At 46.6% G+C, this 24,424-nt stretch overlaps 2 protein-coding genes across 3 annotated transcripts; both read left to right on the forward strand.

The window, feature by feature from the left end:
* The first annotated feature begins 4,130 nt into the window (after positions 1-4,130).
* Positions 4,131-10,085, forward strand: LOC115638468. Of its 2 annotated transcripts, none has more exons than XM_030540041.1 (3): positions 4,131-4,500; positions 7,084-7,468; positions 9,387-10,085. In XM_030540041.1, exons 2-3 carry the CDS (start codon positions 7,092-7,094, stop codon positions 9,787-9,789), a joined length of 780 nt encoding a protein of 259 aa, XP_030395901.1. In that variant the 5' UTR covers positions 4,131-4,500; positions 7,084-7,091; the 3' UTR covers positions 9,790-10,085. The 2 variants fall into 2 exon arrangements, with proteins under 2 accessions (XP_030395901.1, XP_030395898.1); XM_030540038.1 differs by having other exon boundaries at positions 4,134-4,500; positions 7,079-7,468.
* Positions 10,086-15,873: 5,788 nt separating this feature from the next.
* Positions 15,874-19,364, forward strand: LOC115638816. The gene is made up of 3 exons (XM_030540810.1): positions 15,874-16,276; positions 18,616-18,859; positions 19,353-19,364. Exons 1-3 carry the CDS (start codon positions 15,900-15,902, stop codon positions 19,362-19,364), a joined length of 633 nt encoding a protein of 210 aa, XP_030396670.1. The 5' UTR covers positions 15,874-15,899.
* Positions 19,365-24,424: the final 5,060 nt, after the last annotated feature.

Raw genomic sequence — 24,424 nt, forward strand, 5'->3', positions numbered from 1 at the left:
GTCTGTTGGCATGATGCAGCATCCTCGGCGCTGCGCCATTAGCAGCATCCATCCCCATTCTGTCCCATTGCACCCACTGAGCTGCCCGTGGGCCCTGTGTGTCAGGAGGGACACTCCCTGGGGAGCTTTGAATGGCGCGAAGATGAGCTGAGAGAGGGAGAGCCAAGAATCTCCCTCCATTTAGTGCCAAATCTTTTAAAAGTCCCTTTGGGAGCCCACCAGCTCAAGCAAGTCTTGTGTCTTTGGGGAAGAGGGAGAAGAAACACAAATGTGGGAAATAATTTACCCTGTCTGCATCTAAGCAATTCTCTTGTTTGGGGGCAGGGAGCAGAGAAAGCAACACCTGGCAACGTTGACTAAGGACAGTACTTCCATCAACCTGCATTTAGTTCATTGCCAATGGGAAACTGACCCATTTTCTAGAGAAGACTCAAACTAGTTTAGAAAATGAAGTGCTACTTGATTCCCCTTTATATATTTTTAGTACTTGGGAGCAGGGCAATTGTAGGGGAAAAGCCTGTGGAAGCAGTTTATTTTTAACCCCTTAGATGGTTTCTTTTGGCCTTTTTAAAAAAAAAATGGTCCTGGCTTTTGATGTTTATGCTGCCTACCTGTAAATCCAGATGTACTTAAGTAGCTGAAAATCCTTGTTCTTAAATCAGATACACATTATAGTTTTGAACTAATATATATATATGCGCCTAACCCAGCAAAAAAATAAAGTAATTGGGGGTGGGGAAATACATTGTTCTTCTGAATGAATCACAATTGGGGGATAAAATTGTGTTTCCTAGTGCCTCAAGATATGAATTGTTTTCATTTTTTTAAAATAATTTTATACAAGTGTCAAAACAGCTGGCTGGATTATTTGGAATTTTTAAATAAGCCTAACTTTTTTAAAGTAGATTTTGAGAACTGTCCTGTATATAACAGTAATGTAGCAATAAATGTGACATTTTATAACAATATTACTTTTTTTCCCCCATCTGTCTTTCAGATGTTGTATACCTATGAATGAAAAGTTGTAATAAAGGTTTTACTTTGTACTAAAACCAAAGGTGTTGGTAGGACATTGTTGCTGTTCAGTTTTGTGCTTTGGCCGTACTGGCATTAGCCCATTTTCAACCCCAGGTGTCTAATTTCAGCCTCCATGATCCACATTTAAGTAGCTAAAGTTTGGCCTGAACTTCCAAATTGCTTCACAACTCCCTCTCCTGCCATGTTCAATTTCTCCTCATTTCCCTGTCCTGGGTTTTCTCCTGCTGTCTGTCACCGCAGTATCTGGGCCCCTTCCATGTAAATCACTAGCACAGTCCCTAGCAGATACTATAGAGCGTCTGGCACTGCTCCTGTTTTAGGGTCTGAACACTGCTTAGGGGAGGGTTTGTGGGGTTTCCATTGTATGTTGTGTGTGGGGCTGCGTCATTGTTACGGCTTTTTGAAGGGGCATCATGTATTTTAGGCCCAAAGTTAACTGTGCTCCCTGCAAGTTGGGGGCCTTCCTCATTTTGTAACCTAAAATAACGAGCCTCCAAAATCCCCAGCCCTGACTCTGAAGTGATGGTTCATCACACAGACCCAAAGGGACCTGGCAGCACTTTCAGTTTCTTACATGAATAATTTTTGAGGTTCCCTTGTTCTGTAGCCCAGTCCTGCAATGGGGTGTTGGCAGCCAGAGGGCTAGCACAGTGCCCATTGATTGTGCATCGGGAAGTCCGGTCAAATTGATACTTCGGGCCTGGCTATAGATTTAGGAGTCTAATTTCAGGGCACCAGGTTGGGAGCCAGGCTTTATTAAGGACAAAAGCCCTCACTTGTGCTGAGGACTGTGCATTCTCCACTCCCCCTTAGGAATGTAAAATGTTAACCAGTCAACGGGTAAGCATTAGTCTTAGTAGGAATCCCCAGGCCAGCCCACCCTGCACTGGCCAGAGCGGCCCCAGCTGCTTAATCGGTGAACTGTTTAAATGAAATGTTTTTAACCATTTAAATGGTTAACTTTTGTAATGGTATTTACATCCTTACACCCACTGATTCCAGGGGAGCTGAGATCCCTTCAGGACCAGGCTCTAACCATCCGTGCACCTGTCTGTGCAGGTGATGGGAGATTGGAGATCACCTGGAAAGCTGCATTGTCCATGCTGGGTTTAGGGCCTCATCCCAGGGTGCCCTGTGTGCCTGTGCCAGGCCCCCCAGGAGCATAAAGGCATGAGCCAGCTGTGCAAGCGACGGACCGTGTGCAAGGGAACAGGCTTCACAGGTGCATTCTGGGACAGGACTTTCCTGCTCTCTGTGGAGGGGGGCAGGGGAAGTGACCTGGGGTCTGATGGACGGATATGTGGGCAGCGCAGATTCCTGGGTGGCCCTGTGCCTCAGACCCCACGGCCAGGGAAAGGCTGAGTAGATGCCTCCTAGCCTGAGCTCTGATGTGCCCAACACCCCCAACTTCATCGATGGAGGGAGGGGCCAGGATGCAGCCTCCAGCCTGAGTGGTGGAGAGTCAGTGTTTCTCGCTTCCCCACCTACTTTCCTGGACCCATGCCTGCAAGGACTCTAGCTTTGGTCTCCACCCACCACTTGGACTCGTGGGAGCGGCACCCGCCCCAGGGATCTTCCATTTCGGCCCATCCTGTGTTTCCCGGCTTTGATTGTCCTGTACCCTGCAGAGGCTCCTGTACGCAGGCAGACAGGATGCCCCCTGCCCTGGGGAAGCTCAGCGTTTTGCACCTGCCTGCCTCAGACTCTACAGAGTCGGGTGACTCGAGCGCCATGTAGGGGCACTTCTCAGACAGGCAGTGCTAAGCCTGGGGCGGTAGTTGTCATTTCGGGGGTGGGGGGGGGGATCTTCTGCCCCTCCAGAGTGTCTGAGCACAGTTTGAGTGTGGAGTGTGAGCTCTGCAGAGGCGAAGTGCTGCTCCCAGCTTGTGCCACTGGGGCAGGAGTCAGCAGTGTGTTTACACACAGAGGCAGGGTGATTCAGGTAAGAAAGGGCTGGTGGCTCGTCTACGCCATGCAGCTTTTAGCGACAAGGCTGTGTCGACGCAGCCTTGTTGCAAACGTCAGCATGCGTAAAGGCCCTGTCGGTACTTTTGCAGACACAATACTTCCCGTTCCATTAGCTTTGTCAGCAGGAGAGAGCTCCGTCCGACACAGTCGCATTCACACTGCCACTTGCATCGGCAAAACTTTTGTCTTTGGCCGGGGGGGCTCTTTAAAGTTTTGTCGACGCAAAGTTTTGTCAACAACTTTGCAGTGTAGACGTACCCTTAGATGTGCCTGTAAAGCAGAAATCCCAGGGGTGGTGCCAGCGGGGGTTTGAAGACAGGAGGCAGGGGACTCTGAAATGAGGGAGCTGTAAAAAAAAAAAAAAAAAGGGGGGGGGGCATAACCAAGGAAAGGAACAGCATGTGCCTCATCCCTGGAGTATCTGAGCCCCTTGCAATGTCTAACCAATTTCTCCTCCCAGCCTTTCTAGAGCAGGCCTGTTATCCCAATTGTACAGATGGGCCACTGAGGCACACGCAGACTAAAGGCCAGATTTTCAAAGGGATTTAGGCACCGAGTGAGATTTTAGAAAGCACCTAGAAGGTTCAGTGCTTTGTAAATCCCACTAGATTCCTAGCTGCATCTTTGGTTGCCTAAAAACCTTTGAATCTCTGTCCCTGAGGCACTGGCCTGGAGTCGGACAGGAAGGCCGTGGGGGACTCTGAGGACATCCGCCTCTGCTGCAAAATGAGGCGTCTGATAGATGGGAGTAAAACCAAGGCAGCCACTTCTCAGAGACTCCAGCAATCGGTCCCGGGCGGTGGGGAGGGACGACAGCATGAAGAGCAGCACAGAGGTCAGCTCTAATATTTAGTTAATTTTCTTGCTTTATACAGGAATTAGGTACAGTGCTCCTAGCAGTTCATTTCTAAATTGTATGCCAAAAATCTTGATGTTTTTAAGGTATCTCAGGTGCCTAAGTAGCCCCTGGAATCACAGATAATGTGGCCCCCTCTGGCCTGCCCAGTTCTGAAATGGTGCCCCTGGTAGCTGTAGATAAGGTGGATGGTGGGTGCTTTCCTCTCCCCATCCCAACTTGGGGCCACGGGGGTTGGGCCCCATGTAAGGAGCCGTTGGGTGAGCTTTTGTGGGGATGTTTGTTCCTTCTCTATTCCAAGTTGGGTTTATCATCTCCAGGATGTGTTGGAGCCAAGCAGCAGTGTTTCCTAGATGCGGGGGGTCAGTGCTCCTGTTCCTTGCAGGAAGGAGGCATACGTTCCTTGCAGTGGAGTTTTACTTTCAAGTTCCCCAGTCATGTGATTTCTCCAAACTTCGATGCAGCATTAACCTTTTCAGTTTCACTTCTTGCCCCCCAGCCCTTTCTAGCCAGTGTTCAGCTCATGCAGCGTCTTCTCGCTACACTTCAGCAACTGCCTTTCTAGGAAACAAAGCCGAGCTGCAGTAGCTGCTTCATCCCAGACGCAGGGAACCGGAACATCTGAAAGCTGCAGGAAGGTGATGTATGAGTGACCCTTCTTACTTGACAGGTTTGCGGCACGTCTTCATTTCAGATCTGCGGAGAACAGCCCGTTAGTCCTGGAGCTAATTCTGCATCCGCTCCCTGCACAAAGATCCCACGGAAGTACCTTGAGGGTTTACCAGTAGAATATCCACTCTTTATGGTATTTATACAGGGTTCAAGCAGGTGTAGGACAAGGCCATGTGATCTGGATTCTCACTCTAGATGCCTGAGGGGGCAGATCATAGACTCTGCTGAGCCTGCCCCTTAAAGCACAGACTGGTGCTGAGTGTGGAATGTGGGAGCTGGAGCTGAGACCCACCAAACTCATCTCATGGATGCCACCACAGCTCCAGTAGAGGGGAACGATGTTCAGTCCCTAATGGGCTGGATTCAGACCAGTGAATGGCTCTGCAGCCCATTAGCAATGTGCTGAAGCAGTCCCCTAATTAGTGCTAATTGATGAGAAGGTCCACGTGTATATTACATCTCAAAGTAACTTTGTAGGCAGCAGGTTTAAAACAAATAAAAGGAAGTTCTTCTTCACACAGCGCACAGTCAACTTGTGGAACTCCTTGCCTGAGGAGGTTGTGAAGGCTAGGACTATAACAGGGTTTAAAAGAGAACTGGATACATTCATGGAGGTTCAGTCTATTAATGGCTATTAGCCAGGATGGGTAAGGAATGGTGTCCCATCCATCTGTTTGTCAGAGGGTGGAGATGGATGGCAGGAGAGAGATCACTTGATCATTGCCTGTTAGGTTCTCTCCCTCTGGGGCACCTGGCCTCAGCCACTGTCGGCAGACAGGATACTGGGCTAGATGGACCTTTGGTCTGACCCAGTATGGCCGTTTTTATGTTAGAAGAATGTTAAACCCAAAAGTTCAGAAAAGGCAGAATTCTCTGTCTGGGAGGACGCTGGAATGAACATGGCTCTAGACACAGTGTGAACGGTGAATGGAGCAGTAGTTCAGGTTGGTTTTGTTTGTTTTCCCCTTTGTTCTGGCTACTCAATGTAACCTGGTTACCGTCTTTAATGCCAATCGTTTTGCTTACACGTTTTGATGGACAGGTGTGGGTACTTCCGGATCCTGCCACCCACCCGGCAGGGTGCATCTTCTTTATTTTTCCATATGAATTTATTCTGTGGTGCCTCCACCCCCCTCGCTCCTTCCTGGCAGGGTCACCAGGGCAGCGTGGGAGGAAAACTCTACCCACAGGGTAACCCCCAGTTACTTGCCAGAGAGTTGGAGACTCCCAAGAAATAACACAAACACATACAATATATTCAACACAATAATTATATTAAACAGGAGACAAAATTAACATAATGGGTAACACTATTGTTAGGTTCACCGGTGCACACGCTGCTAATACCCGTGACTTTCCCCAGTCACGTGACTTGATGTAGCAAATGTAAGATCAGTGGCCCTTTGGTGCATGTACCTTCGTGGGGCCCTTGATGACCACGAGATCTTCTCTGCCGTGGTTTAGCAGTGTGGCTGACGGGGTTGAGTACAGCCCAAAGGACTCACAAGTGGGAGGAGGTGGAAAGTCCCTCCACAAGGGGGGTGTAATACGCAGCAGGTTATAAAATCCCCAAACCCTCACTCTCTGGCTTGAGAACACAGTTCAGGGAGCAGGGGGTCCCCAAAACAAGTTCCTTGACTGACTGACTGACTAAAAGATGGTGCCCTCACAAAACTCCATGAATGATCCTCAGGTTCAGAGCTGACTCTGGACTCCGTCACTGCAGAGGGGCTGATCTCTGCTGGCCAGGATCCTCTTCAGGCAGGAGTCAGGCTGCTTTGGTCCCAGGGTTTCCCCTCCCCACAGAGGGGTGCAGGGCTCAAGGGCAGGTTACACAACTACACTAACATCCAAACTGTCGTCTCCCAGACCAGCGTCCAGACACACTCCCAGCAGGCAGCAGCCCTGGGCTAGCAGCCAGAGCAGAGCTGACCGTGTGTGGACTGGGCTCCCCTAGGAAGCTGGAGGGTGAACTCAGCCTGGCTGGAGAAGTTTCCCAGCAAAACTCTACAGACTGGGAATCACCAGGGAGAGGGGAAAACCCAGCTGAGGGATCTTGCTTTCAGGTCCGTAGAGGCCAGTTCTCAGGGGGAACCCTGCATGCAGGCCTGGGACTCCCCAGCTCCCCACACAGCCTGTCCTGCCCTTGCCCTGGCTGGCTCCAGACTGACTCCAAAATGGCTTCTCCTCTGTCCAGAGCTCCCTGGGAGGGGCATCTCACTCCCTAATGGTTGCTGGGCAGGCTCTGAATGTGCCTTGTCTCCCCCTCCCTACCTCTCCCTGAGCTGCTGGCAGACAGAGCCCCAGGAATCTAGGTCATCTCCTTGGGGGTTGCACTTGTTTGGCTGAAGCAGCTTCCAGAGGCCAGTGGGGATTTGAGGACATCAAGAGACTGAGAATCCACCGCTTCTCTTGGTAGCTTGTTTCCATTGTTAATTATGAGATACAGTTTTATTTTAAATCCAGAAAACTTCTTAACTTCATCAAAATCAAGGGTTTGGGGCACCAGGACTGACACGCTAATGATTTTCTTTTGTGCTCCAGTTTAGCATCTAAAATGTCAAGCTACGTCATTGAAGTTGCCAACAACAGTAAGGGATGTGTCACCGTTGTTGTTAGTACCAATCCGGTATTACAATTGTTGAGTGATTCTCTGACTGTGACCTTCCCCGCCTACGAGCTCCTCAAGTCATTCTTCCCTAAAGACAAGCGGAGCATTTCACCAGGGGAAACCTCAGTTGTAAACAAAGTTAGTATCTGGAAAATGTTCACCTATGGAGTTGGGTTGACAGGAGCAGAATGGTACTGCATTACAGTGACCAGAGAGGATGATGAGTGGGTGGCTGTGTGTCAAACTCCTCTGCATTGCACCTGGATTGTGGAGGATGAGAAAATCTACCGCCAAGATAAACCGTCAATATGCAAACCATTTAGGTAAGTTGCTCTTTCTCCTTCAGATTGTATCACTGTAACCCAGAATCCCCAACCTCAAATCTTCAAAAGCCACCAGCCAGACCCCATGAAATCATGCAACTGGCATAACAATCATGATGAAAATGAAATGTTCTGCTCTTTTTCTTTTCCATTTGGTTTCAGCCCTTAGGTCTCACTCGGTTCGTGTTTTCAAGCTTTCTTCTGCAACCATAAGAGCTAGAAACTTACTTTAGAAATAAAATAAAATGAAAGCTGAGATTCTTGTGGAATAACATGACTCCATGAGCTGGGGCTTTCAGACAAATACCAAATATCATGAGATTTGCAACCAAATTGTGAGAGTTGGAGATGCTGGTAACCTGACTGTACCTAATTTTTAAAAATCCATTCAAAATCACTAATTATACAGAAAATCCTACATTAAGGTTACAAATCAGAAAATGCGAGAGTTGTTGTTGCCTCTTCATTCTGAATTTATCCCTCTTTTTGCATGTGCAAGCAGCTCTCCCCATCATCACAGAGGAAGTCTGGGACGGAGCTAGGGACAGAACCCAGCTCCCTGGGTTCTAGTCAAATGCTTTAACACTTTCCACCTCATTCACTGTCTGTTCTGTGCAGTGAATGAAGCTCTAGTCCTGTGGATAAATGTTAATCACATCATTAAAGGCTGCCATGATGCATACACACAAGGGGCTGAATTAAGGTTGCCCAAGCAACCTCATTCTGCCATTTTCTAACTTCTGTGAGCGTGACTTGGCAACCTGAATAAAGTCCCTCTAATGGAACACTTTCCGTAGGTCATTTCCTTTGCTTTTGTAAAAATTCCATCTCGTGAAGCCAGACTGACGTCACTTGAAGCTGTGTGGTGGGCAAGTCCTTCTGAACATTAGGCCAGTTATTAGGTGCCTCGCTGTGGCTTCTGGTTTGGGGAATCTTGGTCCATTTCTTTTTACTTGCTCTAGATGTGAAGGACTTCAAAGGAGATTTTTTTCAAAGGCCGTTAGGTACCCAATTCCCATAGACTTTCACTGACAGTTAGGTGCCTAACTACCATTGGTGCCCTGGAAAATCTCCTAATTCATTGAGTGTCATCTTTGTTCTCCTATGATGGAATGGTACAGAAAGGAGGGAAGAGAAAACAGTCTTCGCTCTGTTCTTCACAATTGCATGTAAATCTTGGCCAGACCCCTAACCTGTGTAGCTGGACTGAAGTGGCTGGTTTGGTTTTGCAAATCTTGATCCAATAAACCAGTGGTTTTCAAGCTTTTTCGGCTGCATACCCCCTTTCCAAACAATGTAGTCTACCATGTACCCCCATCAGAAATCGGGTCATAATAGACCTATGATTAGCTTGCCAAGTCTTACTTAATAAAATGTGTTGCCCACCGTTATGGGATCTTTTCTGTATACCACCTGACGAGAGCTCACATACCCAGTTTGAAAACCTCTGCATTAGACTTTTCTTTTGACATAATCAACTCTCAAGCTAGGAGATTGTTAGGACCTTGCATCAATTTTATCTAAACTACCATATGATGGGGTGTTCAGTAAAAGTCTCTGCTTTTGTCCCATCCTTATAATGGGAAAACCAGGGGATGGGATGGAAGGGCTGGGTTCTGGGTACCACACAATGTCGTTAGATTGAGTGTAGCCTTACAAAAACGAACATCGGGGTGGTTCAGTTCTAGATTTCCTTTCAACCTGAGTCGCTCAGCATGAGACTGGGGGAAGAAGGTTGGTTCATATACAAGGTCCCAGTTTTGCCCATTGCTGTTCTGTTGGGCCCTTTTTCTGGGGAGACATAAGGCAGGGTGGGGGTTAGCATGTGCATGAAAACTTTGCTAATGAATCTGATGCTTTTCGAAGCACTTTTCCTGCTGGCAGGACTGACACACTAATCATTTCCTTTCTGATCCAGTTTTGTACCTGATGATAAATCCAGCTACATCATTAAAGTTACCAACAAAACCAAGGAAGTCATCAGTGTTGTGCTTCATAAAGATCTGCTAGCCCAAGTGCTGAGCAATGGACTACGAAGAATTTCAAGCCATGTGAGAGACCGTTACTTCAAGTCAGGGGTTACAGTTTGTCCAGGAAAAACAAAAACTATTCATAAAGTGAACCCCAGGAATTTATCCTTCTACAAATCCATCATGAATGTAGCAGGCATGGTAAATATGTCAATCTATTCTATAATGGTGATCAGGGAAAGGGATAAACAGATCGCTCAGTGTAACACCCCTTTGCATTGCACCTGGATCGTGGAGAGCCATGGAATGTGGCAAGAAAATAAACCTACAGAAGTTTGCAAATTTCAATAACATGCTTTTTTCCTGCTGCTTGCTTATAAAAATATGGAGAAGATGACCCCGATGAATACGCCTTATAAGTCCATGGGGCTTCGCCAGTATTAGCTTTAGGAGCCAACACAACAGTTGTGTGTGTCCTGGTGACTAAATATGTGAACTAACCATTTGCAACATATAATTTATCTGACAATTTTTTTCAGTTTTGAATAAATCACTTGCAAATAATTTCTTAGTATTTAGCCAGTTCCACTGAGGCAAATGTATTCACCACTTCTTTGTGACAATCGAATAAACTCTCTATGAATATATTTTTCTCTCTTTCTTTATTTCAGAGAAGCATCTAAACCAGGGGTAGGCAACCTATGGCGCGTGTGCCGAAGGCAGTATGCGAGCTGATTTTCAGGGGCACTCACACTGTCTGGGTCCTGGCCACCGGCCTGGGGGGCTCTGCATTTTAATTTATTTTTAAATGAAGCTTCTTAAACATTTTTAAAACCTTATTTACTTTACATACAATAGTTTAGTTATATATTATAGAGTTATAGAAAGAGACCTTCTAAGATGTAAAATGTATTACTGGCACGCAAAAAAAAATTAGAGTGAATGAATGAAGACTCGGTACCGCACTTCTGAAATGTTTAGATCAGGGGTCAGCAACTGACTTGTCTCCTCTTCCTGTGGCCTGGTCCACATGCCACTTTTGACCCAATGTAATGGTTTTGGTTCAGGGTGTGATTGTTTAGCAAAATATTTAAAATCAGCACAACCCCCACAGTGGGGGCAGTCATATTGGTATAGTGGTGCCTCATACCCAGATAACTTATTTCCCTTCCGTTATAGGAATAAGCTATAATGGTATAGGCACCACCAACTTTATACTAGTATAATTGCATCCACACTGCGTGGGCGCTGTACTGCTTTAAGATATATCAGTACAGTGAAAGCAGTAAATCTTGTGTGTGCAGACAAGGCTTCAGAATATAGTTATGTGTGAAAGAGAAACAATCATAGGTTTGGAGCCAACAGTTTTTCAGGCCCTGGCCGGCTCCATTGCCGTCAGTGGGATCAGGCCCATCCCATTGTTTTGGGTGAATCTCAAGGTCAGTGCCAGAGGCTGCCTGGTAGGAACTGCTCCTGGTATGGGGCCACGGCCACGCCTCCCTACGGGAAGTGCAGGGGGCATTGTGCCTATGGGAGGAACAACGCTGCCCGGAGCTGGCCAGAGTGCAGCTGCTGCCCCTAGGAGAAGGACAGCGTGTGCTCCCGCCACAGGGCTGGCGAGCCCTGCTGATTTGTGTTGCGGGGGCACCATGGCTTGGCCTCACCTCCTCCTTCCCTCTCTGGAACTGTCTGACCCATGTGGCACTTCAGGCTTTAATTATCTCTGCAGCATAGACTGTCTCTCTTAGGAGGCATCTCAGCTACAGGCCAGGGAGCTGCCCAGGAGAGAGTTCCCAAATGCCCTGCAGTCAGGGCCGTCCTTAGGATTTATGGGGCCCTACACAATATTATTAAACTGGTGCCCTATGCCCGACGGCAGCCCGAGCTCGCAGCTCGGGGGGTGGGGTGGGGAGGGGGAGGGACAAGGCAGCAAAGGATAACGAGACACCTGGCCTGCCTCATGGTGGTGGAGAGTCACAGTTCCCGGCGCAGAGACCCCCATACCGTCTCCCTCAGGCAGAATGGATGTGCAGAAGGTACCTAATTAAAAGCACTAAACTTGGGAATAAAAAAATATCAGTCACAGGTTTTTTGATATGGCCTGAAGTTTGTCAGACATTCATTTGCAAAAACTTTGTAGTAAGGGTGAGTCACCTGTCTTGCGGAATACAACATTCAATATTATGGAATACATGATGCAGCTCTTCTGTTTTACATTTTCTTAAGCAGTATTTCTAAGCTGATTTTATATTTTAAATGTACTCTTGAGCCTTCATAAAGTAATCCTTCCAGATTACTACATATTTAACTCCCTGAAACAAAGACATTATATTGAAATCCGTCACAGAGGTTTACTGCATTTATAACAATGTTCATTGCTTTTAGAAAAAGGGAACACTAATTTACTGTGTGGGATCTCCATAACAATAACAATAGACATGTTTATGAAATTTCACCAACTTTAAAAAATGTTTCCAAAATTTTTAGGCATAACAAAGGATTTTATATCTTACTAAGGTACTGACTTTGCTGGAGGGTTCTCTTAAAACTAAAAGCAGCAAAGAATCTTGTGGCACCTTATAGACTAACAGATGTTTTGGAGCATGAGCTTTCGTGGGTGAATACCCACTTCCTCAGATGCATCTGACGAAGTGGGTATTCACCCACGAAAGCTCATGCTCCAAAACGTCTGTTAGTTTATAAGGTGCCACAAGATTCTTTGCTGCTTTTACAGATCCAGACTAACACGGCTACCCCTCTGATACTCTTAAAACTAGTTCATCAGATAGTCAGAAGTAAAGAAAGAGAAACTTTGTCCAGCTATCTGGAAGGAAAAGGGTGTTGTCCCTTTAAGGGCTTTCTTCAATGGGAGTGGTGAAGGGAGAAAGGGACAGACAGGAAGACTTTGGAAGCAAGTTTTTTTACTATAGTAATTAAAATGTGCATTTTAGCTAACAGGGGGCGTCTTTTGAAGGATTTATTAAAAAAACTATATGTCTGAAGATCCTAGGGTGACCAGACAGCAAATGTGAAAAATTGGGACAGGGAGTTGGGGCTAATAGGAGCCTATATAAGAAAAAGACCTATAAAATCGGGACATCTGCTCATCCTAGAGAAGATCCAAGCATTTAAGGCTAAAGATGATGGTGCATCTAAAAATCTATGCAAGGATTTTTTAGAGATGTGATTTTATAATCTTCACCAACTGGCTAATGAAATATTTTTAAAGCGAATTTTAAACTAAGGTCCTGTCCTGTAGACTGCCATGTTCTGAGTAAATATTACAGTCACGCACAACTGGTTTTGTCAGTAAGTTCAGAAACTGACAGTATATACCTGGGCTTTGGCAAATGCCTGTTAAACAGCTTCATTACTCCTTGAATGGCTCTTTAACAGTTTCAAGGCTGTGCTAATAGGTCTGGCAGGCTGGAGGCCTTTTCACTTTTAACTGCTAGCTCCTCTCCCAAGGAAGACTCAACAGGCTGCAGCAGCCAGCTGTGGGAGGCTGCAGGAAGAGTCAGAACAGGGATAGGAACGCCAGGAGCATGGACAAGAAGACCCAGTGGTGCCCCAAATTTTCAGGTGCCCTACACAATTGCAGCATATGTTGCGTATTCCTGCCTGCAGTCTGTGGGCACATGGGCATCTAATCCCTGTGCTGAAGTCAGCTTTGGAAAGGCATGAACCAGGCTGGTTTGCTCCCGATAGCAGGGGTGGCAGGTTTGCAGAAATATAACCTGCCCCCCCCCAAAAAAAACTCCACCTCCACCTGCCTAAAGACTCGGGGAGGAGGTCTGGGGTGCAGGAGGGGTGCAGGCTCTGGGAGGGAGTGGAGGGGTGAGGGCTGTGGGGTGTGGCTGGGGATCAGGGGTTTGGAGTGTGGGAGGGGGCTCAGGGCTAGGGTGGAGGTGTGGGGTGGGGCTGAGAGGTTCATGATGCAGGAGGGGGCTTGGCTGGGGCAGAGGGTTAGGGTGAGGGGGGATGAGGGGTTTGGGATGTTGGAGAGGCTCAGGGTGAGGGCAGAGGGTTGGGGTGGAGCAGGGCTGGGGATGAGTTTGGGGTGCAGGCAGGCTGCCCCAGGACTGGGGCCAGAGAGGAGGACTCCCGCCACCCCTCTCTCTGCTGGCAGCATTAAGCTCGGGGGGGGACTTCCCCCCCCAGCAGCACACTCACCTCACCCCACTATCATTGCACATGCTCCTAGGACCCCTCTCAGGTCCAGGTAGCCCCCTCACCTTCCCTGCGGTGGATGCCGGGGGGGGGGGCTGCCATCACATGCACCTCCTCCCCTGCTACTGCCCCTCACTGTAGCCTCACTGAGGGTGGGGGATGGGGCTGCCCCTTGCCCAGCGAGAGGCAGGAGTGGTGCCTGCGGACAGGGGGTGGGCCTGTGCTGGTGGAGGGTCCCGCTGGAAAAGGGAAGGGCCTGAGGGGGAAGGGCAGCCTGCCCTGCCACTTGTGATTGGGGGGCACTAGGACCCTGTGGCAGCAGTTGACACCCAGAGCCAGTAGAGTGAAGTCAGGGTGGAGCTGCAGGGGAGAGGCAGGGACACTTGGGGACCCGGGGGAGGTGCGCGGGGGCAGCAAATGGGGCAGAGAGATGCTCGGGGGAGGCAGGTGGGGGAGAGATCCGGCCCCAAACATTGGTGGAGCTGGGCGACCGGCCCTGAATATTGCTGGAGCCCGGGCACCACGGGCCCATAGAACTCACCACCCTTGCCTGGAAGAGATTGTAAGTGCTTGGGGCAGGTGTCATCTGCATTTGTACAGCACCGAGCACAGCGGGGTTCTGGTCCAAGGCTGTGGCTCCTAGGTGCTACCACAGAAAAGGTGGTCAGGGGGGCATAGTGCAGTGGCTTGAGCATTGGCCTGCTAAACCCAGGGTTGTAAGTTCAATCCTCAAGGGGGCCACTTAGGGATCTGGGGCAAAATCAGTATTTGGTCCTGCTAGTGAAGACAGGGGCCTGGACTCAATGACCCTTCAAGGTCCCTTCCAATTCTAGGAGATAGGATATCTCCATTATTATTTTTATATCTTGTCTGTCAGGACTCCTGGGTTCTGTTCCTGGCTAGGGCAGCAGAGTGGTATGGTGGTTACAGGCAACCTAGGCCCACACACAGCTTGCCAGGCTCATTCTGAAAGGCAGAGTGGTGCAGGAGATGAGCTTTGGGTCTGTCCTGTTAGAGACCTGGGGTCTGTTCCTAGCTACGCACAGTGACCTGTGTCCCCACTCAGTATCCTGTACAGAGGACAGTGGGCTGGGTTAGCACAAAGAGCTGTGAATGGCCCAGAAGTATTAATAGAAGACATTGGAAGAGCCTGGCCTTGAACTCGCAGCCTTGCAGGCTGCTGCACCTCCCCCTAACTGGCAGTGTGTCTCTGGGACAGAGCCCTCTCGCTCGGCCTCAGTCGGACTTGGTATCAGAAGTGCAGGTGGGTGTGACCACGCTGCCGAATGCAGGAGTGTCGCGTGCGAGGCAGGACCCGGGGCAGGTCTGGGTGTAGAGCTGTGAAGCCAGAAGTCAAGTCAGAATCAGGTTTGGGTCTGTCGGTTCAGACCCTCAAACCCTGTACTCAGATTAGTGGGATTTAAATGGGGCTGCTCAGGTGAGTAAGTGTTGGCTGGATCAGCACTAAATCTCATCCGGCACTGACGTGCAACCTGCCCTGCCCTCCTTCCCCCAGGCATCACCCCTCAGACGTCCCTCATATGCCACTAGACTCAAGGGGATTACGCGACTGTCAGAGTATCAGGATCTGGCCCTCACCCGTTGCTTAGATGCAATTCTGGCCATCTGGCCATCTCGCAGCACCTAACAGTCACTTCTCATTGACTGTAAGGCCAGGAGGGACCATTAGATCATCTGTGATCTACCTGCGTAGCACAGGCCAGAGAATGTCACCCTGCGATTCTCGGTGTATCTTCCAGAAAGAGCCTCCAGGCTGGATTTATAGCACTGCTTCTAGTTGTATTTGTTCACAAGCCATCCCAAGACAAGCTAGGATGCCATCGAGGTCCCAGGTCGACTCTTCCCCTTATTATGCAATGAGAATGGACGTTAAACCTAATACATTTCCAGAGGGAGAAGTGCTCACGAGCATGTCCTCCATGTGAAATCAGCCATAGATTCATAGGTTTTAAGGCCAAGAAAAACCATTAGATCATCTAGTCTGACACCTGTATTGCGCAGGCCATTACATCCCACCAAGTTACCCCTCTGTTGAGCCCAATAACTTGTTTGGCTGAAGCAGCTTCCAGAAAGGTGGCCAGTGCGGATTTGAAGACATCAAGAGATCGAGAATCCACCGCTTCCCTTGGTAGCTTGTTTGCATTGTTAATCATAAGAAACAGTTTTATTTTAAATCCAGGAAACATCTTGACTTCATCAAAATCAAGGGTTTGGGGCACCAGGACTGACATGCTAATGATTTTCTTTTGTGCTCCAGTTTAGCATCTAAAATGTCAAGCTACGTCATTGAAGTTGCCAACAACAGTAAGGGATGTGTCACCGTTGTTGTTAGTACCAATCCGGTATTACGATTGTTGGGTGATTCTCTGACTGTGACCTTCCCCGCCTACGAGCTCCTTGGGTCATTCTTCCCTAAAGACAAGCGGAGCGTTTCACCAGGGGAAACCTCAGTTGTAAACAAAGTTGGTATCTGGAAAATGTTCACCTATGGAGTTGGGTTGACAGGAGTAGAATGGTACTGCATGACAGTGACCAGAGAGGATGATGAGTGGGTGGCTGTGTGTCAAACTCCTCTGCGTTGCACCTGGATTGTGGATGACGACAAAATCTACTGGGAAGATAAACCGTCGATATGCAAACAATTTGGGTAAATTAGATTTTTCTCCTTCAGATTATATCACTGTAACCCAGAATCCCCAACCTCAAATCTTTAAAAAAAAAAACTCCAAAAAAACCCCAATCATAGAATATCAGGGTTGGAAGAGACCTCAGGAGGTATCTAGTCCCACCCCCTGCTCAAAGCAGGACCAATCCCCAACTAAATCATCCCAGCCAGGGCTTTGTCAAGCTGGGCCTTAAAAATGTCTAAGGAAGGAGATTCCACCACCTCCCTAGGGAACCCATTCCAGTGCTTTGCCACCCTCCTAGTGAAAAAGTTTTTCTTTATATCCAACCTAAACCTCCTGCACTGCAACTTGAGACCATTGCTCCTTGTTCTGTCATCTGCCACCACTGAGAACAGCTGAGCTCCATCCTCTTTGGAACCCCCCTTCAGGTAGCTGAAAGCAGCTATCAAATCCCCCTTCACTCTTCTCTTCTGCAGACTAAATAATCCCAGTTCCCTCAGCCTCTCCTCATAAGTCATGTGCTCCAGCCCACGATCATTTTCGTTGCTCTCCCCTAGACTCTCTCCAATTTGTCCACATCCCTTCTGTAGCGGGGGGACCAAAACTGGACACAATACTCCAGGTGTGGCCTCACCGGTACCGAATAGAGGGCAAAAATCACTTCCCTCAATCTGTTGACAATGCTCCCATCAGTCAGGCCCCATGAAATCATGCACCTGGCTTAACAATCATGAATTTAAAAATAAAATGTTCTGTTCTTTTTCTTTGCCATTTGGTCTCTCAGCCCTTAGGTCTCACTCGGTTCATGTTTTCAAGTGTTTCTCTGCAACCATGAGAGCTAGAAACTTACTTTAAAAATAAAATGAAATGAAAGCTGAGCTTCTCATGTAATAACATGACTCCAAGAGCTGGGGCTTTCAGACAAATATCATGAGATTTGCAACCAAATTGTGAGAGTTGGCGATGCTGGTAACCTGACTGATATTTTTTTTTAAATCCATTCATTTTAATCACTAATTATATACAAAATCCTTCATTAAGGTTACAAGTCAGGGACTCAGAAGTCAGGAAATGCCAGAATTAATTTTGTTCAATCTGAATTTGGCCCCATTTTTGCATGCGTATTATGACTGAGCCTTCCCCATCATCACAGAGGAAGTCTGAGACAGAGCTACGGACAGAACCCAGCTCCCTGGGTTCTAGTCAAATGCCTTAACCCACTTCCTTTCTTTACAACTTCTGCCTCATTCACTGTCTGTTCTGCGCAGTGAATGAAGCTCTAGTCCTCTGGATAAATGGGAATTACATCATTAAAGGCTGCCATGATGCATACGCACAAGGGGCTGAATTAAGGTTGCACAAGCAACCTCATTCTGCCATTTTCTAACTGTGAGCGTGACTTGGCAACCTGAATAATGTCCCTCTAATGGAACACTTTCCGTAGGTCATTTCCTTTGCTTTTGTAAAAATTCCGTCCCGTGAAGCCAGACTGACGTCACTTGAAGCTGTGTGGTGGGCAAGTCCTTCTGAACATTAGGCCAGTTATTAGGTGCCTCGCTGTGGCTTCTGGTTTGGGGAATCTTGGTCCATTTCTTTTTACTTGCTCTAGATGTGAAGGACTTCAAAGGAGATTTTTTTCAAAGGCCGTTAGGTACCCAATTCCCATAGACTTTCACTGGCAGTTAGGTGCCTAACTACCATTGGTGCCCTTGAAATTCTCCTAATTCATTGAATGTCTTATTTGTTCTCCCATGATGGAATGGTACAGAAAGGAGGGAAGGAACCGTCTTCACTCAGTTCTTCACAATCGCATGTAAATCTTGGCCAGACCCCTAACCTGTGTAGCTGCGCTAAAGAGGCTGGTTTGGTTTTGCAAATCTTGGTCCATTAAGCTTTCATTTGGCATAATCAACCCCCAACACAGGAGACTGTTAGGACCTTGCTTCAATTTTATCTAAACTACTGGACCTGGGGGTGTTCAGTAAAAGTCTCTGCTTTTTTCACCTCCTTATTATGGGCAAACCAGGTGATGGGATGGAATGGAGGAGTTGGGTTCTGGTGCCACATAGTATAGTTAGCTTGTTTTTTGCAAGACCACACTCAAACATCAGGGTGGTTCAGTTCTAGATACACTTCTGATCTGAGTTGCTCACCGTGAGGCCACAAGAAGATGATTTGTTCATATACAAGGTCTCAGTTTTGGTCCATTGCTATTTTGTCTTTATTTGGTGCTTTCTCTGGAGAGTTGTAAGGTGCGGGAAGAACAGGGATTAGCGTGTACATGAAAACTTTGTTAATGAATCTGAAGCTTTTGAAGTGCTGGCAGGACTGACACACTAATCATTCCTTTCTGATCCAGTTTTGTATCTGATAAATCCAGCTACATCATTAAAGTTACCAACAAAACCGAAGAAGTCATCAATGTTGTGGTTCATGAAGGTCTGCTAGCCCAAGTGCTGAGTCCTGGAGGAATTCTGAGCCTTGTGAGAGGCAGCTACTTCAACTCAGGAGTCGCAGTTGATCCAGGAAAAACAAAAACCATTAATAAAGTGAACCCCAAGAATTTATCCTCCTACAAATCCATCGGTAATGTAGCGGGCATGGTAAATATATCAACCCATTCTATAAAGGTGAAAAAGGATGAACAGATCGCTCAGTGTAACACCACTTTGCATTGCACCTGGATCGTGGAAAGCCATGGAATGTGGCAAGAAAATAAACTTACAGAAGTTTACAAATTTCAGTAACATGCTTTTCTCCTTGATATTATTATAAGCAAGCAGCAGAAGACGACCCCAATGAATATGCCTTATAAATCCATGGGACTTCGCCAGTATTTGCTTTAGGAGCCAACACAACAGTTGTGTGTGTCCTGGTGACTAAATATGTGAACTAATGATTTGCCACAAATAATTTATCTGACAAATCTTTTCACTTTTCTTGAATAAATCACTTGCAAATAATTTGTCTTACTATTTAGCCAGTTCCACCGAGGCAAATAACAGCAAAATAAGAAGTCAGCAGAATGTATTCACCACTTCTTTCTGACAATATAATAAACACTCTATGAATATATTTTTCTCCCCTTTATTTCAGAGAAGCATCTAAACTGTTGGCTCCAAACCTTTGATTGTTTCTCTTTCACACATAACTGTATATTCTGAAGCCTTGTCTGCACACACAAGATTTACTGCTTTCACTGTACTGGTATAGGTAATAAGGTGGCAAAGGGGGAGGTAGGTATCGTGGGATGGAGATTCTGACCTATTCTGAGTTCCTAGCTGTGCCACTGACTTTCCTATGTGACCTTAGGCAAGTCACTTTCCCTACCTTGGCTCAGTTTCCCATCTGTCCAGTGAAGATGATAATGCTTCCCCTCCGCACGGTGGGGATAGCTCCTCTGCAGTTTGTGATATTACAATGAGTAGGGCCCTGTAAGTACTTAGATACTGGTTTGAAACATTTCTCCCGTCCTTCCCATCTCTGTGTATCTGGGACTGTCCGGAGCAAGGCTCTGGAATTGTTTCTAGGCTACGTTTCACATTTGTCTGTCTTTTTTTTTTTTTTAATTATGAAGTTACATTAAAAATTGAGTTATTTGCTTTTGCACTCCTCCCCTCCCCCCAAGAAAGTACAACCTGTAATGCTAGCCTGGGGCTCTCCCACACCAGCTCTAGGGCAGCTGATCACATAAGGCCCCATATGCTGAGCTAGAACTCTCCATCACACTGGTCATGTGGTTTCAGCTGTGGTGAAATGCAGCTCTCTCTAAAAATACCTGTGTCAGCGATGCCCATCCTTTGCAAAACTCACATTGGCAACTGTCTGACAACAGGGACCAGTGTTGGCCTGGTGGATGGGGAGTGGGGGAAGTGTAGAGGGGATAGATCTTGATTTTAGTAAGGCTTCTGACACAGTTCCACATGACATTCTCATAAATAAAACAGGGAAAAGTGATCCAGATGAGATTCTTATAATGTGGGTACACAACTGGTTGAAAGACTCTACTTAAAAATCACAGGGGTAGCCGTGTTAGTCTGGATCTGTAAAAGCAGCAAAAAGTCCTGTGGCACCTTAAAGACTAACAGACGTATTGGAGCATGAGCTTTCGTGGGTGAATACCCACTTTGTTGGATGCATGTCAAAGAGTAGTTATCAATGGTTTGCTGTCAAAATGGGAGGATGTATCTAGTGGGGTCCCACAGGATCAGTCTTGCATTGGTACTTGTCAATATTTTCATCACTGATCTGGATAATGGAGGGGAGGGTACACTTATAACATCTGCAGGTGACACCAAGCTGGGAGGGGTTGCAAACACTTGGGGGGGGGGGGGAGAAATAGAATTCAAAATGAACTTGACAAATTGGAGAATTGGTCTGAAATCAACAAGATACAATTCAGTAAAGACAAGTGCAAAGTACTACACTGAGGAAGGAAAAAGCAAAATGGAGAATAACTGGCTAGGTGGTATTACTGGTGAAAAGAATCTGGGGGTTATAGTGGATCACAGTTTGAGTATGAGTCGACAATGTGATGCAGTTGTGAAAAAGACTACTATTCTGGAGTTTATAACAGAAGTGTTGTATGTAAGACACGTGAGGTAATTGTCCCACTCTACTTGGCAATGGTGAGGCCTCAGCTGGAGTACGGTGTCCAATTCTGGCTGCCAGACTTCAGGAAGGATGTGGACAAATTGGAAATAGTCCAGAGGAGAGCAACAAAATGATCAAAGGTTTAGAAAACCTGACCTCTGAGGAAAGGCTAAAAAAAGGGCATATTTAGTCTTGAGAAAAAAAAGATAGAGGGGGCAACCTGATCACTGTCTTCAGATATGTTAAGGGGTGTTATCAAGAGGACTGATCAGTTGTTCTCCATGTTCACTGGCGGGGAGACAAACAGTAACAGGTTTAATGTGCACCAAAGGAGGGTCGTTAAACTCTGGAACTTGCTTCCAAGGGAGGTTGTGGAATCCCTCATTGGAGGTTTTTAACAATAGATTGGAGAGACAACTGTCAGGGATGGTCTAGGTTTACTTGGTCTTGCCTCAGTGCAGGGGACTGGACTTGATGACTTTCTTGAGGTCCTTTCCAGCCCTACATTCTGTGATTCTGTGTTGCATATGTAACACAACTCAACACCCCAAGTAAGTCATCAGTATGGGTGATTGAATCTGAGTGAGCCTCTCCAGCCTGAGCTGAAGGTCCTAGCTCTGTTAGCCAACTCTGCAGCAGGCCTATTGCCCCTTACGGATGGCCCAGCTACCATCCGAGGAGGGGACAGAGGGGACAGAGTGGATTACACATGCACATTTACCAATGTGCTTTGTCCACAGTCTAAATACATCCAGTAGTTTTATTTGGTGGGACCTGTAGCTTCCTTGGTTGATGACTAGAAATTATTTAATTTAGATTCACTAGCAGTAAAAACCTGTCCTTGGTTGGCTACGTCACATGACAGATAGCAATAGAATCATAGAAGATTAGGATTGGAAGAGACCTCAGGAGGTATCTAGTCCAACCCCCTGCTCAAAGCAGGACCAAACCCAGCTAATCATCCCAGCCAGGGCAAGCCTGGCCTTAAAAATCTCTAGGGATGGAGAGTCCACCACCTCCCTAGGTAACCCATTCCAGTGCTTCACCACCCTCCTAGTGAAATAGTGTCTCCTAATATCCAACCTAGACCTCCCTCACTGCAACTTGAGACCATTGCTCCTTGTTCTGTCATCTGCCACCACTGAGAACAGCTGAGCTCCATCCTCTTTGGAACCCCCCCTTCAGGTAGTTGAAGGATGCTATCAAATGCCCCCTCACTCTTCTCTTCTGCAGACTAAATAAGCCCAGTTCCCTCAGCCTCTCCTCGTAAGTCATGTGCCCCAGTCCCCTGATCATTTTCATTGCCCTCCGCTGGACTCTCTCCAATTTGTCCACATCCCTTCTGTAGTGGGGAAACCAAAACTGTGCACAATATTCCAGGTGTGGCCGCACCAGTGCCAAACAGAGGGGAGTAATCCAGAGGTGTAGCGAGCGCTCTCCGACTGGAGGGGGTCCCGCAAGGAAGGGGGCCCCTAAAAGTGGCAAAAAAAAAGTAAGGTATAACTAGGTAAGTGACATTTATTGACGCTATTGCACAATCCATGTCGGTTTTACTGACAAAACCGTGAAGTCATTATGATACATCATAATGCTATTGGTTACATCAGTTGTCTGTCGGTCAGTTTTGAATTTTAGTTTGACCCATTCAAAGAATGTGTATTTGCGTTCATAATGGCGGTCGGCGGATAAATGTTGTTAATTTAGTTGTTTAGTTTTTTATCGTTTCCAACACAGATGCGTGCTTTGTGATGTCTAAGAGAATGTATAAAAGTGGAGCTAGTAAACGAAAGGCAGCAAAAGATGCCGAGAAGGAACTTGAGAAAATTCCAAAGTTGTCAACGTATTTTGCGCTGCAATCCAATGTACAGGTACAGGCACATGAAACGGACAGCGCTAGCAGTGACGAATCGTATCCAGAAGTGCTTCAAGTGAGGTCAAAGGTGAAGCCAGTTCTACCAAACAAACTGTGACAGATATTCCAGCTGCTGCCGGGAAAGAAGTATCCGAATCTGAACCACTGACTGATGATCCAGGAGATTGGCCGTCTATAATATCAGACAGGCAAGTGTGTGACATTGTTGCACGTGGCCCACTGCAGCAGAATGAAAGTTACGAATTTCCATTTAACGAGGAAAGACGGAGGTTCACAAGTACTCATTTCTATCGAACCATGGCAAATGGCGAGAAAATAAGACGTTCATGGTTAATGTACTCAGTTCAGAAAGATGCCATTTTTTGTTTTTGTTGTAAATTATTTGGCACTGGCAACATACCGCTACGTCGTGGAACATCTGCTTAGAAAGCACTGTCAAAAAGACTTCAGCAGCATGAAACAGGCAAAGGTCATCAAGACTGTATGGTGAAATGGTTTGACCTTCGGTCAGGCATAGTAAACCGTACATCTATTGACCAACTCGAATTGCAGGCTTTTCTGAAAGAAAGAGATTTCTGAAGAAATGTTGTCAAACGCATGGTTGATGTCGTTATTTTCTTGTCTGAAAGAAACTTGGCATTTCAAGGAAGTAATGAAAAGCTCGGCGATCCTTCGAATGGCAACTTTTTGGGACTGTTTGAATTGCTTGCAAAGTATGATACTGTCCTCAGCGAACTTTTACAGAGGATTAAGAAGGCAGAGACACATGTTCAGTACCTCAGTCCACAGATCCAAAACGAGCTGATTCAGATTGTTGCCAGTAACATTCAAGAGGCCAACATAGCGCAGCTTAAAAAAGCAAAATATTATTCAGTTATTTTGGACTGTACTCCCGACGTGTCACATGAAGAACAGATGTCTGTGGTGTTACGCTTTGTTGAATGCAACGGTGAAGATGATGTCAATATTCATGAAGCGTTTGTTGGTTTTCTTAATGTTCATGATACAACTGGCGAGGGCTTATTGGAAGCGTTCCTTGAAAAGGCAAACAACTTAGGAATAGACATTGCTGACATGAGAGGCCAAGCTTATGATAACGGCGCAAATATGAGAGGAAAGAATAAAGGAGTTCAAGCCCGCATGCTAGAAATAAATGACCGTGCCTTGTATGTACTATCTGGAGCTCACACTTGGAATCTTGTGATCTCAGACGCGGCAAAGTCATTGAAATATGCCGTTGACTTTTTCGGTCTGATTAACAGAATATACGTTATCTTTTCTTCTTCACCTTCACGTTGGGATATACTTCAAGAACATATGCCAATATCTATTAAAGGGTTATCGCACACTTGTTGGGAGTCGAGAATTGATGCTTTGAAGCCATTGCGTTATCACCTTGAAGAATTGTGCAATGCTTCGTCATCTTTGCGAGAATATGCGCTCGAAAAGAAAGATGGCAATACAGCAACAGAAGCCAGTGCGCTTTTAGACCATGTTACTACATGGCCTTTTGTTCTGACTGTGTACACGTGATATGATATACTATTTCACGTCAATAAAACCAGCAAATCAATTCAGTCACCAGATGTGTCAATTGACGTACTGCAGGCAGAAGTCGGTGCTACAATGAAGTTTTTGGAAGACTATCGAAATACAGGATATAACTCTGTGGTCACAAATGCATGTGAAATAGCAGAGCATA

The sequence above is a fragment of the Gopherus evgoodei genome, chromosome 22 (assembly GCF_007399415.2).
Source record: "Gopherus evgoodei ecotype Sinaloan lineage chromosome 22, rGopEvg1_v1.p, whole genome shotgun sequence".
Classification (NCBI taxonomy): Eukaryota; Metazoa; Chordata; order Testudines; family Testudinidae; genus Gopherus; species Gopherus evgoodei.

Bases quoted from the DNA above. Each gene is read 5' to 3' on its own strand.
- LOC115638816 (XM_030540810.1), top strand. From the start codon at position 15,900: ATGTCAAGCTACGTCATTGAAGTTGCCAACAACAGTAAGGGATGTGTC. The intron at 16,277-18,615 runs GTAAATTAGATT...TTTCTGATCCAG, and splicing joins TCGATATGCAAACAATTTGG to TTTTGTATCTGATAAATCCA.
- LOC115638468 (XM_030540041.1), top strand. From the start codon at position 7,092: ATGTCAAGCTACGTCATTGAAGTTGCCAACAACAGTAAGGGATGTGTC. The intron at 7,469-9,386 runs GTAAGTTGCTCT...TTTCTGATCCAG, and splicing joins TCAATATGCAAACCATTTAG to TTTTGTACCTGATGATAAAT.